This window comes from Anguilla rostrata, chromosome 6 (assembly GCF_018555375.3).
Source record: "Anguilla rostrata isolate EN2019 chromosome 6, ASM1855537v3, whole genome shotgun sequence".
NCBI lineage: Eukaryota > Metazoa > Chordata > Actinopteri > Anguilliformes > Anguillidae > Anguilla > Anguilla rostrata.
The window spans coordinates 28,631,848-28,645,612 of record NC_057938.1 but is presented as its reverse complement, the minus strand read 5'-3'; the positions used below and the strand labels follow the sequence as shown (position 1 = coordinate 28,645,612).

General features: G+C 38.3%; 1 protein-coding gene and 1 long non-coding RNA gene across 9 annotated transcripts in view; both read left to right on the top strand.

The window, feature by feature from the left end:
• LOC135257857 (serine/threonine-protein kinase MRCK alpha-like) overlaps positions 1 to 13,765 on the top strand; it is a 377,275-nt gene that overhangs the window by 159,400 nt on the left and 204,110 nt on the right. For all 8 annotated transcript variants that reach the window (XM_064341039.1, XM_064341035.1, XM_064341036.1 and 5 more), the window contains exon 8: positions 313 to 561. In XM_064341039.1, coding sequence (XP_064197109.1) covers positions 313 to 561 — 249 coding nt within the window. The remainder of the gene's footprint in view (positions 1 to 312; positions 562 to 13,765) is intronic.
• On the top strand, positions 5,994 to 13,015 carry LOC135257893 (uncharacterized). Its single transcript, XR_010330804.1, has 2 exons — positions 5,994 to 10,545; positions 12,730 to 13,015. It is a non-coding gene; the product is annotated as an uncharacterized LOC135257893 (long non-coding RNA).

Below are 13,765 nucleotides of genomic sequence, written 5' to 3'. Positions count from 1 at the left end.
CTTTATTGTTAGCAGCATATCATCCCCCTGGAAAAGGGCATTTGCTGATCCCTAATTCCTTTCCCATAACCAAGGATGAGCAGGAATTCATATACATGTATTTGGCATGTGTATTTTCATGTATGTATTTTATATACAGTTTAAGGGCGGGACAAAGCAATATATACATCCACCATTTTGATTTTCGTTTATGTATAAATAGGAGCTTTGTAAATAACGTTTGTATCTTTTAGTGTATTTTTGCCCATCCCTGCCTGTGACAGACCCCTAACCATAAACCCCCTATGCCTCATTTTTGGGATCACCCTGTAGGAGCGCTTCCAGTTCCCTTCGCATATGACAGATGTGTCAGAGAATGCCAAGGACCTGATCCGCCGGCTGATCTGCAGTCGAGAACACCGGCTGGGCCAGAGTGGAATTGAGGACTTCAAGCAGCACCCCTTTTTCTCTGGCATTGACTGGGATAACATTCGCACCTGCGAGGCCCCCTACATCCCCGAAGTCAGTAGCCCCACCGACACCTCCAACTTTGACGTGGATGATGATTGCCTGAAGAATTCTGTAAGTTGCTCCATGTTCGATATCAATTAATTTACAAAAAATCAATTAAAAATTAAAAATCTGCTGTTGTCAGTTGATTTTCCAATATTATAGTTCAGAGATGTTTAACACGGGCTAATCTGTTTTAACATTTAATGCCAGCTTCTGGTCTTATCGCTTCAGTTAGCCAAATCATTTATTTGAGCTGACCTTTTAATTTTTAATTATTTGACATTTTAATTCTTACAGTGTGATATGGATGTAAATGCCCTCAGATTAAAGATGACAGTCTGCACTTTAACCAGATAATAATTGTTTCATTTCAAATCTAGTGTGTGAGTACAAAAATTGTGTCACTATCTAAATACTTACAGACTGCTCAGTAAATTACAGTAAACTATAAAAAGATCTTGGAAGTTATTACTGACAAGTCAGTGAAGACATTCTGGTTTGCCTGAGGCCACCACAACTGAAAATTGTTTTTGTTGATTCTTATGAAACTTATTCATATTGTTAGAGCAATGTTTCTCAACCCTGGTGACTGGGCCATCATCAAGCTCTGCAGAAGCCTGATAACGACCCATTCATTTGAATCAGGTGTGTTGGAGCAGGGAGACATCTAAAACATGCAGGGCAGTGGGTCCCCAGGACCAGGGTTGAGAAACACTGTGTTAGAGGGTGCCTTCCAGTATGGGGGTATTATTGTCTCAAAAATAAAGAAATACATGTATTGTAACTGATCCCCAAATAAGTGTTGCTAATCCACAATTAAATGCAGTGGATCCACAAATAAATGCAATTGATTCACAAGTAAATGTAGCCGATGCACAAATAAATGCAGCTGATCCCCAAATAAATGTAGCTGGTGCACAAATTAATGCAACTTCTGCATCCGTCCAGCCATCCATTATGATACCAACTTATCCTGAGCAGGGTTGCGGGGGGTGCTGGAGCCTATCCCAGCATGCATTGGACGAATGGCAGGAATACACCCTGGACATGCCGCCAATCTGTCACTGGGCACACACACCATTCACTCACACACTCATACCTATGGGAAATTTGGCGTCTCCAATTGGCCTTTGGTCTGTGGGAGGAAATGGAGTACCCGGAGGAAACACACACGGACACTGGGAGAACATGCAAACTCCACACAGAAAGGCCCCAAGCTGAGATTTGAACCCACAACCTTCTTGCTGTGAGGTGACAGTGCTACCCACTGCACAACCGTGCTGCCCCTAATGCAGCTTATCCACAAATAAATTCAGCGAAAAATGTACATTATTGTAGTTATGTTTTGTAGGGTTATACGATATGTCATTAGGTTGATAGAACTTAGTTGAGTTATTAAATTTAAATTAATGTATATTATTTTATTATTTCAAATTTAATTAGGGGGTCACCCTCAGCTACCCTGTTAATGGCACAGCACTCTGAATACTGAACCCTTAATAACTGGAGATCACCCTTTATCAATCTCAACACTTAAAATTATTTAGAGGGAATTGACCCTCGGCACTTATTAATTCAAATGTTTCTATTTGACTTTGTTGGTGCATCATTCCATCAGCATGAGAGAGGAAACACAAACACACATATAAAAAAATATATGCTTTAATGACCAATAATTGTTATTATAAGTTAAGCAGTTTGGTTGTAATATGGGATAGGATACTGGCACAGTATAGCACAATACAATTCAGTACGTAGAATGCAGTGACTAGTCAGACGTAGTATTAGTATTAGGGTTCATAAGTGAAACACTCTCTCACAAAGGTTGCTGGGTATCGCTACACAGAAACTCACTATGAATGAACTAATACCATTTTATGCACGTAGCCTATGATTAGTACGAGACAGACAACAATCAGTTACACTCGACTTATAGCACAAAGTTCTTTAACCATACAATTAGGTTTATGGTCTAGCCGCTGTCTTGCTACTGCTCTGTATGGATGTACACATAAATAGCTAACGGTAGGTTAAACCTCGAATTATGGCATTACTTATGAGTCGGAGTGTGTAGAGGAGTGGAAGAGAGGAAAGAGGGAGGAGAAAGTGATCCCCGAGACCCAGCTGAAGCAGCACGCGCTAAGTTCAAAGCCGGAAGATGCCGCTTCAGACAGGCCAGCTTGATCGGCGACAGTACTTCAAGGCGTAAACACACGGTTCCGAAGTGGTGCGAACACTCTTAAGTCCAACGGTACAGCGATCCAGGGTTACCGAGACACCGAGGCTATATGGTAGCTTCCTAAAAATCAACGTGAGCCATGGCTCGCGTATGGTGGACAAAGTAAAAATTTAAAAAAGAAAAAAGAAGAGAGCTGGCCTCGGTGGTCATTGACTTAAAAACCGAACCGGGAGAGTGCGGTCTAAGCTGTCATTGGCTGTTTGGAGGGCACACCTTCATATCACGTCTGCCTTTACCATTGTGGGGTGGGTTTCAATAACGTTGGTAAATATTTATTCAATTTTGATCTAGTTGCATAATTATTTAGCAATGCAAGAAAGGTGGATATACTTTGTACCCCGACCTTCGTTGTGAGTATTAAAATATACCCATACCAAACATGATTACTTTAGGTTCAGGTTTTGAGACGATGAAGAATTATTTCTAAGTCGTGCAGGCTAGGGAACTCAGAAATGTGATACTGTAATATTCTAATAGCCTGCACTCACTTTGAGTTTTTTAGACCTGTTGGATATTGTAATTGTATTTGCTAATTATTAAATTAGACTTTCCTCCATTTGCCGGTGTGAATGGTGCGGCCTTGAAATACTGACGGTGCCCGCTAGTTGCCGGTGGTGCTCTATAGGGATACGCAGCGGTGATCTAGACGCCGAGTTGACGCAGTCCAGAAATATCGCACCGTGGGTGGTTCACACCGCGAGCGTGGTTAACAGCGAATTAACATTTGTTACTATGCCTCCTCTACGTGCAGGGAGGTTGTTAATCCCCCCCGTCATCTATAGCTTTGATCTTGGAGTTATGAGTATCTGGCATGAGGGGTCTGGCGATCCTGAAGGGAAGTGGAAGATAGTGTTGGAATGTTGAAAGTAACAGACACAGGCTCATTTGGGAACTTAAGCAGAAATAAAGCATTTGAGCTCTCAGAGAGTAACTAACTAACACAAAATTAAATAAATGCCCATCTTCACCTTTCCCCCACAGGTTCCAGGCAAAAACAATAAACTAAAACAACAAGCTAAGATAACAAAGACAAAAGAAAGTAAAAAGGCGCCACCACTTTCCTGTGCACCGCCCGTAGGTGGCCCGCTTTCCAGCTGTAGCCAGCTCCTCTGACTTCCCAGTGGCGGAATACTTTCTTTTTGTGTTCTGTTAAACCCTCTTAAACACTTTGTTGACCAACACAAAATAAAGAAACAAAAATCATAATCACCAATGTGAGCTCCCGGTCTCCAGAACTGTGGAGAGCAGCATACCTTTAAGTACCTGGGCTGATTAGCTAACGCAACCCAGGTGCGTGTGCTCTCTCCACCAGCCGATGCAGCCGAGACCAATCTACTTCTCCCACGGACCGAATGCCACACACCTCCATCCCCAGAATGCAGCCAAAGGCAAATTTGGCTTATGCCGAGACCGCACTCTACCGGGTTTCATCACCAAATACGTGATTGTGATTTAAAGGATGAGTTGCTAAATGATTTATTTTCTCAATTATTTAAGAGATGAAATTATTATATAGAGCTATCACGTATTGACAGGCTTTGAGTTGTTGTTGGTTGTTGTGTGTCTTAGTGGTTGTGTTATGTATTGTGTGTTGTTATGCATTGTGTATTGTTATGTAGTGTATTGTTATGTATTGTTATGTATTGTGAGTATGAATGTTACGGATGTGTATTGATGTATTTTTCTGTATTGAAGTATTTATAGCTACCCCAGGAAGAGTAGCTACTGTTACAATACAGTAGCTAATGGGGATCTAAATAAATAAACAAAACAAACAAATGCCACACGCCGTGACCACCCTGGTAGGGACATAAGAGCTGGATACAAGGAAATGCGGGAATTCCAGATAACTCTGGCGTTTTATTTTTAATAGTGAGAAAGGGCATAATCAACCACAAGCACAAGCAAACAAAAAAATCTTTGCCTGTCACCCTCACGGGATCTGGGCTAAAGCAATAAACTAAAATAACAAAATAAAAATAAATAAGACAAAATAAATTAAATTGTACATTGTTGCTTTTTAGCCTTTCTCTGCCTGGACCGTGGGGGTTCCCCGGTCTCAGACGCCTACTGTGGAAAGCCGCACACTTTTAAATCCTGGACTGATTTGTAACGTAATCCCGGTGTGTGCCTACTTAACCAGTAGGCGTGGTCCTCTAATTGCCCTGAATTACTCCTGCTAATCGAGCCCTGCCACACCCTTCTTTGAACTTTTTCCAGAGCCTCTATATATTTCTTGTAGTACTGTCCTCAGAACTGCTCACAATACTGTAAGGGCCATGTTTACTAAGGATCTACAGGGACAAATAGTATTTTTCCATATTTATTAAGGTGCCACACCAGAGAAGGAATGCAGTCTGTGTATTTCAACTAAGTTCTGTCTGAGAATCATTGTTGTTCAGGCGAAACTTATCAGAGCAACTCAAGCTATGTCAAGCTACTGCTAACCTTATCCAGGTATCATCCGTACCAAATTTGGTGTTTGGTACTGATGCATGGACACGTGCAATAAGATTTGAATATTGCGATTTTGAAGTGGTGTTTTCCAGAGTTTTTGTATATTCATATTTGATTATGAATATACTATATATTTGAGTGGGATTTACTTCTCAGGAATGTTGGAGGGAAGTTGTTTGTTGACTTCTGTTTCTGAGGATTCCTGTGAAATGTACAATTTGGCCTTATGGGGCTTATGCAACTTAGTACTTTGCAAGACATGCACATATTGCAGTATAATATAGGGAACCTCTGCATGCTTGTTCACAACAGGGCTGTCCAACATCCCCTGAAGTATCTGCATAAATTTGTGGCCATACACATTTTCGGCATGGTCAGCCATTTTTGTCTAAATTGAAATTACAGTCCTGTGGCCATTTTTGAGATATAAAAGATTTCCTTCACAATTTAACACAGGGACATTCTGTAGATGTGAGAATTGGGAATCGAGAAATGTTCTAGAAAAAGTCACCACCTAGAGTGTCAGTTCGCATGCTTGTCGTTCATAATAAATTGGCAGCCATACTGAACTAGTACCAGTAAAAATTTTGGACACACCTGCTTAAACCAGTTTTTTCATGATTAAAAATGCTTTAAACTGTATAAACTTGTCTATAAACACTTAATTTTTAATTATATGATATATGTACTTATATAAGCAGATAATCCTAAGTGGATGGATTTAAAAGTTTGATTTTTAAATGAATGAAAATGGAAATCTTGTAAGTTCATTGGGAGGGGGGGGGGGGTGCATTGTTTTGTTTTTTAAATATCTTACATATTGGTGTTCATGATCACATCTATCTTAACAGGTGCTCCAGGACCTGTAGAATTATTCATATTTTAAAAAAAGTACCACCTGCCGTATTTCAAAATGCATGGGGTATATTCCTACATCATTTTCACCACATGCAGCACCATATATTTCCAATGGAGGGTAGAAGGGTGAAACTGATAAATCCCATGCATTTTGAAATACGGCCTACAAAATTCTGATGAGATATGTGAAGAGGTTTTGAAGAAATATTTGTCATTTTTGGAAAAAAAAGAATGGCAGGTAATTGAAAATGGTGGCAGCGTTTTGTGATAAGTTGCACGTTCATTGGATAACATTCTTTCAGAGAAAAACAAAATTTCAAATATAGGTGCAAGCAGCAATTAAGGGGGCCAAGCACTCGTAAAGTCACTAATATACAGAACTCAGGGCGATGAACAAGGCTGGAGCAGTCCCTAAACTCTAGGGCTAGGGAGGGGCAGGAGCTCCAGGGAAGAAGACACCGAGAACAGAAGGCTAGTCAATAAAGATTATCTACACACAGAGTGTAGTTTGGGCCAAAAACCTTGGTTAAACACTTTTAAAGAGACGCTCCATCCTGCTACTATACAATCCTCAGCCAACAGTATATAACCTGATCAAAAACACGTTTTCAACATACAAAAATGACAAGTTTCTCACACATACAAAGCACCAGGGCTTTGTTGAAAACAAAAAAGAAAACCAGAAACGAAAGGCATCTTTTCAGGAACAAAAAAACGAAAATAAATAAGCATTACTGTTCCTTAGCAAAAATGTTAAGTGAAAATTTAGGTAACTGATGATGATGTTATTTTTTGTTCCATGCAATCTAAGAAGTTCTTAGCCTACATTTTCACTGGCCCAGCCGCCAAAATAAAAGTTTTGGAAAACAGTTTTATAAAAACCCAAGCTAACGTTATTAACCAGCAAACTTCAGTATCAATATTTATAAACATTCTAGCTTGCTAACAAGGTTTTTTCATTTGGCTGTAGTTTGCTAACATTATCGGTGGCTGTGTGCTAACATTAGCTAACTTTGGTTACTGTAGCTATCTGCATTTTCCACCAAATGTAGGCTGGGCTTATGCATTTGTTTTATTTGTGGATGTCAATGTCAGACAAATTGTCTGCATAGCGTACATTAGGAATTTTAAATCTGAAGGAAAAGACTGACAGAAAGAAGAAACATCTCATACTCCTCTACATCTCAAAAAATCCCCCAAGGCACAAGGCTTTACTACAAAGGACCCATTTTAAAGTTTGCAGGTAAGATGTAGCGATCACTTAATGTATTTTTTTCGATAACCATGTATTATGGCTTACAGCTGAGGCCAAAAGTTAGGGTATCTTTATGTCCATAAGAGGTAACTTCAAATTAGTAGCTAAGAGCAGATATATTTCAGCTTTTATGTACTATATCAGATTTTCAGTGGGTCAAAACTTTACATACACTTTGTCAGTATTTGGTGACATTGTTTTTAATTGCTTAACTTGAATCAATCGCTTGGGGTAGCCTTCCACAAGCTTCTCACAATACTATGCTGGAATTTTTGCCCTTTGCTCCTGACAGGACTGGTGTAACTCAATCAGGTTTGTGGGACTCCTTGCTCGGACATGCTTTTTCAGTTCAGTCCACAAATTTTCTATGGGATTCAGGTCAGGGCTTTGTGATGGCCTCTCAAATACTTTCACTTTGTTCTCTTTAAGCCATTGTTTTTACAACTTTTGAGGTATGCTTAGGATCGTTGTCCTACTGGAAGACCCAGTTGCAATCAAGTTGTAACTTTCTAGGTGATGTCTTGAGGTGTTGCTTTAGTATTTCTAGGTAATCCTCCTTCCTCCTGATGCCATCTATTTTCTGAAGTGCACCAGTCCCTTTTCCAGCAAAACACCCCCACAACATGATGCTGCCACCCCCATGCTTCACATTTGGGATGGTGTTCTTCGGATTAAAAGTCTCACCCTTTTTCCTCCATCCACAATGCTGATCATTGTGGCCGAACAGTTCACTTTTTGTTTAATCTGACCAGAGAAGACTCCTCCAAAAGGCTAGGTGTTTGCCCTGGTGATCACCTGTAAACTTCAATATGGCTTTTTTATGCCAATCTTGGAGTAGGGGCTTCTTCCTTGCGTGACAGCCTTTCAGGGCATGGCAATGTAGGATTCTCTTAATGGTGGATGTAGATACTTTGGTACCTAATGCCTCCAACTCCTTTACCAATTTGTTTGTTGTTGTCTTGAGGTTCAGTTGAACCTTTCGGCCAAAAGTTCATTCAGCCCTGGGAGTTAATTTGTGCCTCCTTCCTGAACGATGCAGTGTCTGTGTGGTCCCAAGATTTTTATATTTGCATATAATTGTTTGTACAGAACCTTCTGTTGTTTGGAAATTGCTCCCAAGGAGGAACCAGACTTGTGGGGGTCCACAATTTTTTTCCTGAGGTCTTGGCTGAGTTGCTTGGATTTTCCCGTGGTATCAAGGGCAAAAAGGCAGTGACTCTAAAGGTAGGCCTTTAAATACAGCCACAGGTGCCAATTAACTCGAAATGATGACTATTAGCCAATCAGAAGCTTATAAAAGGTCATTACATCAATTTCTGGAATCTTCCAGGCTGTTTAAAAAGACAGTCAATTTGGTGTATGTAAACTTTTGACCCACTGGAGTTCTGATATAGTGAATTAAAGCTGAAATAAATCTGTCTCTAATCAATTCTTTTAAAATTACCTCTGATGTGAACAAAGTAGATGCACTAATTGACTTGCCAAAAGAAATGTACGGTAACATGAAATGTGCAGAGTTATGAAAAACTGAGTTTGAATATCTTTAGTATAGGTGTATGTAAACTTTTGGCCTCAAGTGTTTAAAACATTTTTAACGGGATGTTAAACATTTAGATAAAATTTTCATCAAATAGCAGTTTTATTACTCTTTTTTTGTATGGTATGCTGTTTTGGGTGGGTGATTTCTAAACCTCATTTCCTTAAAGACTCTGTGCAGCCTCCCTTTTCTTACATTTAAATTGATCCTGTAGTTACTAAATTGCAATATATATGTATTTTTTGTACTTATTAGACTTTGAAAAGATAAAAAACCTGCTTTGATGTAAAACCTGAATTTCTTAATATAGCGGACTCAAGACTGGCTGGGCATGTCAGTTCTGTCCTAATTATTTATGCATTCACTTTTGATTGACAGCCTCGGCCGCTCACTCCCACTGACCTGGATCAGCGCTCACTCCACGTAACGTCAGTTGTTAGCTAACGTTAGCTAGTTATCATACGACCGTAATGGATAACAAGTGCAGCAATAACACCATTAGAAATATTGAGCTGTATATGTATGAGCCCATTGCTTACAGCCTACAATATAGGAGCCTAACATTATAGAATAAACTACGTTAGCACATAACATTATCGATTGGTTTTTTTGCGGCAGTAACGTTATAACAGTCTGGAGAATAAAGTAATGTTACACTCGCCAGCTAACGTTAGCTATATTTACACAAGATAAGTACAGCTCATTGCTACATTAGCAAAATTATCGATAGCCAGACAGAAAGTAAATTGGGGAGATAAGGTTAACAGTAACGTTATAGTTTGTAGGCTTGATTCGCTTAATACTTAGCAGAACGTCGTCTGGCCCGAACGGATGCTTACCGGAACAGGTTCATTAACTGGTAAGCGTCCGTTCAGGCTAAACATCATCGACAGCGAAGTAAAGTGAGGTTAGGATGGCTAACCTTATGATTTGTAATATAATCTGCATCAACGTTAAGTAACTTTAACGTTAACTGATCGTATTAAGTAAATGCTTAATTAGATTATCAATAGCATCAAAGCTATCTTGGATTCCCTGGTTGGGTTAGTTAGCTATGTTGTGTTTCATGCACATTGAGCTAGGTAGCATGCGTAAAACACCTAGAGCAAGACATGAAAAGATGCATTCCTATCTCTGCAATCTTTAATCACACAGTAAGGCATTGTTGAACTGGATAGTTAGCTAATGTTAGCAGCAGACCCGTGCAATATGTATTTGAGAATTTGGTCATGGCTTTGAACTTGGGAGTGCACACTACATAAATATTCATACTGGGTGAGTGTTTTGGCCGCCGCACATTGGTCAATGCAAATTAGAAACATTTGTTACGTCACGATCTTGGTCTCAAAACCACCAATACTAAATGCTCCCCCAGGTGGCAATGTTGAGCATTGTATAGTTTTTAGGGGAAAAAAACCTAATTCATTACATACATGTATGAAATACTTTTAAAATCAATGTGTAAGTAACTTTATAGTCTTTGGTCATAATATAAACATTTTAAAATCATGATTTTGACTGCACAGGGTCTTTAATATTTTTACTGTAAATTGTCTCATAATTTCCATAAAAATATAACTTGATTTTATTTCACCTGAAAGATTCGAGAGAGGAACTAGAAACCTCCAGAATATCTGAATGATGAAAAGTGAGGATGACGGAGAGCCTGAAAGAGATTACATCCTTGATCAGAGGGCAAAATAAATGGTACAGTATACTTGTCCTGCTATTGTCATGTCAACCTCAGGTTATTACGCATGGAGGATGATTTCTGTAATAAATACAATACACGCATGTATCTCATGCTGAAAATATTTGCAGTTGATGCTTAAAATCTGCCTTGTTGAATTTTTAGCTGCTTTGAAAACTGCACATAGTAATTTTGTTTTATTTAACCAGACAAAACTCCATTAAGAGTGAAATCTCTTTTGCAAGAGGGACCTGACATAAAACACAAAGTTACAAAGTTACACGAGACTGTAGACAAATGAGTTACAATCTTTACCCTAAAAAGCAGTTTCATAATAAATACATTGTTATATGCTAGAGGTCTGCACAGGCATGAAAGTGAAGCCCAAACCCTGCCCGCTCACAATCGCAGTTTTGCTTTCCTTGTAACAGGGAGTGAAGAAAAAGAAGAAAGATGGCACAGAGCATTATGTTAATTATGAAAGATAAACGCTATTGATAACAAACCAAAAAAGATGGATGTGGCTGTAGTTCCTCTAAAACTTATCAGAAAGGTTCAGGAGAAATACATAGAACTGAAAAAGCAAATCGTAGATATTTATTGAAGAAAAAATTTAACTATTAGGAAATTAAATGAAAATACAATGGAAATGGAGACAACTTGCAGAATTATGGCAACTAAACATCTGCCTTCAAGAGCAGCAACATCCAGTACTTAAGCAGATGGCTGACTTTTTATTTTTATAAACAATTATTGTCGTAATTGTGAATTAAGCTAGATTCTTCTGTTTTGGAGAATTATGTGTGACTGTTGTTCTGTTGTTAGCATCTGTGCCATGCATTAAGAAATATTTACAGTAATGTGCAGAGTTAAATATGCAGATGTGTAATGTTACCAGCTTGTTAACCATTTGAACAAAGTTATAAAGATGAGCAATGAAATGACAATGTTGCAATACAATATATTTATTATACTACATATATCTATATATATATATGTTTTGTTTCATATGCAGCTGTTTTTGTGCTGATACCCCTTACACAAGACAATACATTAAATATTAGTCTAAACCACCAAAAAATGTCTAAAGCCATGGTTATGAAAAAGTTATTTTGCCGATGTTTGGGAAGACTAATTACAAATACAACCTTTGTCTTCAAGAAAATTTCCCTTAAATCACTTCAGCTATCCAGCTATCTTTATACCGAATGTTAATGCTTCTCTAGGGAAACTAATTACATTCAAATTTATTAAAGGTTCAAATCGGAAATGGAATATTCATGGAACAGGAAAAGTGGGAGATGAGAAATGGATTGGAATTTTGCTGATTGTTTGCCATGAGTAGTAACATACTGTATTATCGGTCTTTGATTGACACCTTAAGAGTCTTTGTTGTACTTGTAATGTTTATGCCGTAAATGACCACTCTATACATTATTTCGTATTTTTACACCAATAAGAGTTGAACATCTTCACAGATGTACAACCACACATTTCCAGTGAAATCCTAAAATTAACCATTCAGTTTTTCACTTAGCATTTAATCTGTGAACCCACATACTGTATGTGCATACGTACATACTGCAACTATATTATGTATGCAAATATACATTTTCAGGCTGAACACCCACGTTTAAATGAACATCACTGATGATCGGTACTTATTTCTTTTTTAAATTTACACTTTGTGAATCACTGTTTAGTGTAATTGCACCGATCATTTTATACATTTTGCCTAAAATGAACAATTCCATATATTATTTATACCATGAAATGTTTAATGCTAGCAGGGAAAAACCTGATAATTTTTTTATGAAACACAACATATATAATATAATAATTTCTTTAGAATGTGCGGCTCCTCGTGTGTGTGTATCATCGTGGACATTTCTTACGGACCAACCTGCATGATCAAGAAATACCATATTCATTATTTGGTTTTAATACTGGTCACTATCAACAACTTCTGCTTTAAAATGTGTAATAGATATAAACCAAAGTATAAAGAGAAAGCAGCCAATTAGTTCACTTCTGACCAGCTTCAAGTTGAACACAAAAAAATTGAATGACTTAACACATATGCACATGTGCCTACAATTGATGTAACACTGGGCATTTAATTCACCATTTTTAAGTGTGACTATATGTTAGGAGTTGAGTGACTGGCATGAATATTAATGTATGTCCTTTTTGCCTTTCAGATAGTAGCCAGAAGAGCCATAGGTACACCTAGTCTGACGTGACACAGATTCTGGCCTGCATTTTAAAATATGCCACGGACACGCACAGTGGAGGTGGTAGAAAAAAATGTATTAAAAAAATAAATAAAAATAATATATAAATAAATAATAATATTTTTGTTGTCGGTGTTGTTGCTGTTATTACTAGGAGCCTTTAAATGTAAATCATTGTTGTATTGCTTGTTTGCTATAACAGTTTTAAATGTTTGCTTTTCATTTGTTAAAATAAAATGTTATTACAGAGTCATGTGTGTAGATTTTTGGAAGTTTGGAAAAGTTTGGATCGAGAAAAACTTAGCAGGCCCACACAGAGCCCAAGCCTCAACCCCATTAAACACCTTTGGGATGAGTTGGAACGCCAACTCGCCAACTAAGGCAAGCCCGGCCTTATCACCCAAAATCAGTGCCCAACCTCACTCATGCTCTTGTGACTGAATGGATGCAAATCCCTTTAGCTGTGTTCCAATATATAGTGGAAATCCTTTCCAGAAGAGTGGAGGCTGTTATAGCAGGAAAGGGGGTACCAACTTAATATTAATGCCTATGGTTTTTGAATGAGATGTTCAGCAGGAACATGTGGGTGTTTGGGTGTCCACATACTTTTGGCCATGTAGTGTACTTGTGATAATATGTCTGCAAATTAGAGTTTCTCTTCTTCTCAATTACAGTCTGTTTTAATATTGAATTGAATGTTCAGTGAATACAGCTGTGCACTCAAGTCTTCTCATGTTAAATGAGTCTGAAAATGCTGTAAAAGGCCTTTATGTCAAAGAATAGGCCCCTCCAGTCAACCTGCATGTTTTTGCTAGCAACTAATTTATGTGTAAGGTACACAGTGGGGTGAGACCTGTGCAATCAACTGGTTTAATTGATCAGTTAAATTTTGAGCAGCAGACCCTGTTGTCAGACATAATCTGTGGGAAAGGCACTAATATGTATGTGTGTATATAGTGTAAATGATATGTACCCATATTGTAGGTGAGCAGAATGCCATGAA